The 6,668-nt window shown below is 39.9% G+C and overlaps 1 protein-coding gene across 1 annotated transcript in view; it reads right to left on the bottom strand.

The window, feature by feature from the left end:
• Positions 1-6,668, bottom strand: part of LOC102736487 (uncharacterized) — a 10,543-nt gene continuing 3,875 nt past the window's right edge. The window contains exon 5 of the mRNA XM_081806949.1: positions 1-2,282. Within this exon, the coding sequence (XP_081663075.1) occupies positions 945-2,282 (1,338 nt within the window). The 3' untranslated portion in view covers positions 1-944. The remainder of the gene's footprint in view (positions 2,283-6,668) is intronic.

A 6,668-nucleotide genomic window follows, 5' to 3' on the forward strand; every position in this document is an offset into this window, starting at 1 on the left:
GGTCACAAACTATGTATTAATCTTTAATTCATCATTATAATCTACATACATGGTTAACAATATGTAGTAATGACACATCATCTTGTGTTGTTTTTCAGTTAATATTCAACATTACTTTCTAGTTGAACCCAATCATAATTATTGCTGTATGAAAAATAGGACCTAACCAGTATAATGGATTTTTTAGCAACAATTTTGCTTCATATGCAGTTCTACATACTAGTCCATTAAAGAAGAAAATAATTGTCATAAAATTCTGCATTCAGAATTCCCAGATGATGTCACAATCCTACATATGTTTCTTACATTTTTATAATAGGCCATCAGGCAAAAATATAAATTAATGTCTAAACTGTGTGGTTAGACATTCTCAATAGATGTTTTTCCTAGTCAGGGATTTCTAATGCAAACTCTAACCTTTCATCTGATTTTAGCAATGGCATATATACAATGTGAGAAATTGCATGTTGACTAAGGAATTAAAAATCACTGAAGACTTCCATTCATTCACTATTCTACAGAGTGTGAAACTTCACATGCCTACAATAGTTTTTCTACTAGTAAATGTTTTTTCCATGCATATTACAATGAATAAGCTCCCCAGCATCAATTTTTGTTACTCTCCTAGAGTGACCTCCTTTTGTAAGATTCTCCTGTGTAATTTCCCTTCCAGGGAGATTAGATTATCATTCATACTGAATTTTCTTGTGCACCCTACAACCGGAGATCAGCTAATGTCTCTTCCTCCTCGATGATAAATATAGGGTTCCTCCAAATGGAGTTCACTCATGTTGTGTAAGGATAAATTTAAAATGAAGGCATTTCCATAATGAATATGGCCATAAATTTCCCCCACTTATGAATTCTCGGATTATAGATTAGAGCTGTGGCTGAAGGCTCTTCCATGTTCTTTCACTACATTTAAAGTGAGTTCTCTCATGTCTTCAAAGGCAAGAGCTCGTAACAAAGGCTTTTCCACATAGAGGACATTTATATGGGTTCTCTCCAGTATGAGTTCTCTCAAGTTCTTTAAGATTAGAGCTTTCAACAAAGGCTTTTCCACATAGAGGACATTTATATGGGTTCTCTCCAGTATGAGTTCTCTCATGTTCTCTAAGATTAGAGCTTGTAACAAAGGCTTTTCCACATAGAGGACATTTATATGGTTTCTCTCCAGTGTGGGTTCTCTCGTGTTTTCTAAGACAAGAGCTTGTAACAAAGCCTTTTCCACATAAAGGACATTTATATGGTTTCTCTCCAGTGTGGGTTCTCTCATGTTCTCGAAGACAAGAGCTCGTAACAAAGGCTTTTCCACACAGATGACATTTATATGGTTTCTCTCCAGTATGAGTTCTCTCGTGTTCTCGAAGATTAGAGCTTGTAACAAAGGCTTTTTCACATAGAGGACATTTATATGGTTTCTCTCCAGTGTGGGTTCTCTCGTGTTCTCTAAGATTAGAGCTTGTAACAAAGGCTTTTCCACATAGAAGACATTTATATGGTTTCTCTCCAGTGTGAGTTCTCTCATGTTTTTTAAGACAAGAGCTTGTAATAAAGGCTTTTCCACATAGATGACATTTGTATGGTTTCTCTCCAGTGTGTGTTCTCTCATGTTGTCTAAAACAAGAGCTTTGAACAAAGGCTTTTCCACATAGATGACATTTATATGGTTTCTCTCCAGTGTGAGTTCTCTCATGTTCTCTAAGATTAGAGCTTGTAACAAAGGCTTTTCCACATAGAAGACATTTATATGGTTTCTCTCCAGTGTGTGTTCTCTCATGTTGTTTAAGGTAAGAACTTTGAACAAAGGCTTTCCCACACAGATGACATTCATAAGGCTTCTGTCCAGAATGAATATGCTTATGTCTAGTTAAAGATGAAAAATACCTGAAGTGACTCCCACACTGATTACAAACAAATGGATTCTCTCCTGTGTGAGTTATTTTATGGGAACGAAGGTGGGAATTTCGACTGAAGTTTTTTCCACATTCATCACATTTATAGGGTTTCTCTCCCGTGTGAATTCTCTGGTGTATGCAAAGCTTCCTTCTATTATGGAAGCATTTCTCACATTGATTACATTTATAAGGTTTTGCTTCCATGTAAGTTTTCTGGTGTCTATAAAGGTCGCTTCTATGACTGAAATGTTTCCCACATTCACTCCATTTATAGGGTCTCTGTCCAGTGTGAGTTAAGACATGTTGAGTCAATGTGTAGGTCTGAGTGAAAACTTCATCATACCCAATATGTTCAAAGGGGTCTTCTCCTGAGTGATATTTCTGCTGTTGGGAAAGAAATGAGATTGTTACAGGAACTTCTCAGAAACATTTATCCATTCAGTTCTCTATATATAAATTCTAGGCTGACCACTCAGTGATAATCTCCAATTAAAACCTTCCCCAGGTTACTTATGTGCACATGGGGTATTCATCTCCTGCACGCACAAACATTTTTACCTTTGCATATTATATGGATGGAGGTTTCTGTGATTTGTCCCGCAGAACCTTCCACCCTGACCTGCACGAACGCAGGCAGGCTAAACAATGATGTGTGTGAGACTCCTGCTGCATGAGTGACCTCGGGAGCCTGGTTAGTGGACATTAGCTGGCTTCCAGGTCAGAACAGGCCCTTCTGGTCCAGATGCCAAGAGCTGTAAGAGTTGATGTACCTTTCTTGTTCTCCCTTACTGCTTACTCCTGCCCTCATCTATGCACAGACTTCCCTTTCCTTCTTTCGGTTTCTATTAGATTTTTATAATATCAATCGAGTGTTTTTTCCCCTTTGAAACAGAGAGTATGGCTGCCGTCAATCTTTTATGTAGAACGTAACTGGTGTAGTTGGCCGGATTCACGACATGCCTTTTCTGTTTCGAAGAGGAAACCCCCACCCTGATGCTGATATTCCTGAGTGGGAAGATCCGCAGTTTTGCTCACTGGCAAAAGAATGGTCTAAGCAGGTCAGTCTGTGTGAACAATGCGAAGGTAAAATAAAGTCAGCCAAGCCACCACTGCTCACAGACGCTCTGTGGACTCTTAACTGGGATAGATTCCTAGCTCGCTGGGGATGGTGTTTGTTAACAGCCTATAGACAAATGACCACATCGTGGTAAGTGCCAGGAGGAAAAACTAAAATTAGAAAAGGAAGTAGCGGATTTACAATCTAGAATGGCTATGCTTCAATGTCAGACTTACCAAGTCCACACCTATCAGTATGCGGCAGAAAAAATGGCCATACGGTTGGCCAGGTAGAAATAAAAGAGAGGGAAGATGGACACTAAGAAAGTGCACGTAGCTATGGGTTCTGCTGGGCGTGAGTGGGATGGCGACATCTGGGATGATGATGACAGGGGTACAGACAACGCCTCTCAGACGGAGCCACCTAGGGCAGCAGAAGCATCACCCCGTCAGAGAAGAGATGTGACAAGTCCAAGATACTGTGCTACATGAAGTTTTAAAAAAAGGTGGATTCTGAATACACTGCTACATCTGCGGCAGTTTCAAAGACATCTTACCCTAAGACAGACGGAAATAATGGAAGCAACTCTGTATGTATGAAAGTAGGAGATATGTAAAAAAGATATAAGGAACGGGAATGTATTTTTTTGAAGGTAAAAGAAGGTAATTTTGTCCTGGATGAGACTGGTTGTTTAGAGAGAAATGGCTTAGGATAAAATCTGAACGCAAAGTAAAGTTGTAGAAGGTTTGTGAAGGGAGATCTTTGGAATTTTAAGTATGATAAGGACAGACTAAATAAGATTGAAATGAATGGATTTTAAAAGTACATGGTATAAGATTAAAATTCTGCTTTTCTCTCTGTTCAAAAGACAAGTTTCTCAAATTATTGGTCTGCACTTGCTAAGAAGATGTAAACGGTTGTTTTCTTTTTGTCTGCTCAGAAAAACCAGTTTCTATCAGGTCTTTAAGAATCTGTAATTCAATTTAGGCATGTGCTTTGAAACTTTCTAGGGTTTTAACAAGCTTCCCAAGATTTCAATTGCAAATGACATCTTTTTGACCGAGGCCTTTTTATTCGGTGTGTTAAGTTACTTGGAAAGCACTGTCAAACAAATGATGTTAAGCCTTAGGATATGTTGTTTGGGTAAATGCTATAATTATTCTAGAGATTATATGCAATTCCTAAAGTTTTTTGTTTTTTTTTTTAAGATTTTATTTATTTTTTGACAGAGAGCGAGAGAGGGAAAACAAGCAGGGGGAAAGGATGAAGCAGGCTTCCCGCCAAGCAGGGAGCCCAATCCCAGGACCCTGGGATCATGACCTGAGCCGAAGGAAGACGATTAACAACTGAGCCACCCAGGCGCCCCTGCAATTCCTAAAGTTTTAATAAAGGTCAAATAAGCCCATGCTATCTTGGTTGCAATTTGTTATCAAAAAGATGACTTAAAAAAAAGAAGACAGCAGGAAAGGAAAAATGAAGGGGGGGAATCGGAGGGGGAGACGAACCATGAGAGACTATGAACTCTGAGAAACAAACTGAGGGTTCTAGAGAGGATGGGGTGGGGGGATGGGTTAGCCTGGTGATGGGTATTAAAGAGGACATATACTGAATGGAGCACTGGGTATTATACATAATGAATCATGGAACACTACATCAAAAACTAATGATGTATGGTGATTAACATAATAAAAAAAAAGGATGACTTAAAATAATGGTTAATTTAGTGTCACCAAGTTTTCATGGGTAACTGTTAAGATAGCTTTCAAAGTCTTTGGTAACCTGGAACTTTAAAGTTTTGCTTGGATGATGAATTGGGATTGAATTCGTTGGATGTCTAGGTCTTTTCCAAATAGGATGAAGTGCTAAAGCACTTGATTACTGAAACAGGCTTGCACTTCTGTCTTCTTACTGCAGAGAAACTAAGGATATTTGAGTCTTTTGATAAACATGCTTTGTGCTTAACTGATTCATAAATTTGCCATCCAAAGAATTCTGGTGTGACAGTTCACAACCAGTTACTACTTAGTTTTTATTGAAGACGCCTATGGGAAGACATTTGGCAATGGGCCCCATATACTAAAATTACTGTTTTCCATGTAGATGCTCACAGTGTGCTTACCTCCACAGAGCAGACCTTCAACAAAGTACCTAACTCACTAGTTCAATCACGGCAAACACAGGTAAGCCTGTGACTGACACCGGACTGGCGAAAAGCGGACACTTGGGAAGGTGGGCTACTCACAGGTGGGCCCAGAACTGTGGGATACCCATCACTCGGGATGCCATGAAAGAAAATGTATTAAAATGTCCAACTTGTCAGATTTGGCAAAAGCAAGAAATCCCACCACAGTACAAGGGGCAGAATCAGCAGCAAAGACTTCCTGCCCAAATTTGGCAAATACGTTATGTGGGGCCATTACCCTACTTCCAAGGCTATCAGATTTGTGTGGCAGTGGACACTTTCTCTGGGTATTTAATAGTTGGCCCATTTGCCCACACCACCCAAAAGAAAACTATCAAAACCTTAGAGACTATTCTATGATGATGTACCTACTCAGACCCAGAATGATAACAGCTCCCACTTGACTGGTAAGTTAGTAAAAGCTTTTGCCTCCTCCTATAATATTGAATGGATCTGTCCTATTCCCTATTACCCCCAGGCGGCTGAATTGATGACACAGATAAACAGATTTTTTTTAAACAACAATTAAAAAAAGTATGGGATGGCTCTTTATCAAAAGGAAACTTATACTTAACAGAGGCTTTAAAAATCCTGACCGATAGACCTATTGGTCAAAATTAGATTCCATTAGGGCAGATGAAGATCCCTAATTTACAAATAAGGTGTATGACAAAACCCTTCTAGCCAATATTAATATGCTGGAATATTAATTCAGATGCTAACTTACCTTCCAAAGCCATCCGACAACATTCCCCCTTCTGCTGAAGTAACTGCTCAAGGAGGGGTTGCTACAATGATACTCATGTACTCCGATGATAAAACATTCTATCATGTTTGGGTTCTATGCTGTCCCATCGCCTGGACTCAAGCCAAGGCTATCTCCACCAAAGTAGGACAACCGCTGATCCTGCCCTGTTGGGCCCACCGCTCTCTACATGTAGGACCTACATGCTGGTGTCGTGATGGACACAAGATTTACTCCCAAAAACACATCGGACATCTTCTTGACCTCACTGACCAAACTCGTCAAGAGCACTGTAATTTCACTCTGGGATTAACAGCTATCACCTTGTCCGATGACGGTGAACATACACACGTAAAATTGAGAAAGCAAATTCCCAATGAGGTCAGTTTAAAACGAGAATCTATGCTTGTGACAGTGCTAATTTTCCATTACCAACCGTTAATTAATCCAATCAATACTTCCCCTAGTTTATTGGACTGGTTACCCCGTTGAGGAGGGTTTCTACAGGATGCTGTACTCATAACATTCACTGTACTATTTATATGTTGTTGGACTTGTGGATGTATCAAAAGTGCCTTGCAGGGACACACGGTATCGTATTATGCAGGACAACTCAAGGACTGAATGTACGGTATGGGTGGAGGTTTCTGTGATTTGTCCCGCAGAACCTTCCACCCTGACCTGCACGAACGCAGGCAGGCTAAACAACGATGTGTGTGAGACTCCTGCTGCATGAGTGACCTCGGGAGCCTGGTTAGTGGACATTAGCTGGCTTCCAGGTCAGAA

The sequence above is a fragment of the Leptonychotes weddellii genome, chromosome 2 (assembly GCF_054177405.1).
Source record: "Leptonychotes weddellii isolate Sample4059 chromosome 2, ASM5417740v2, whole genome shotgun sequence".
NCBI lineage: Eukaryota > Metazoa > Chordata > Mammalia > Carnivora > Phocidae > Leptonychotes > Leptonychotes weddellii.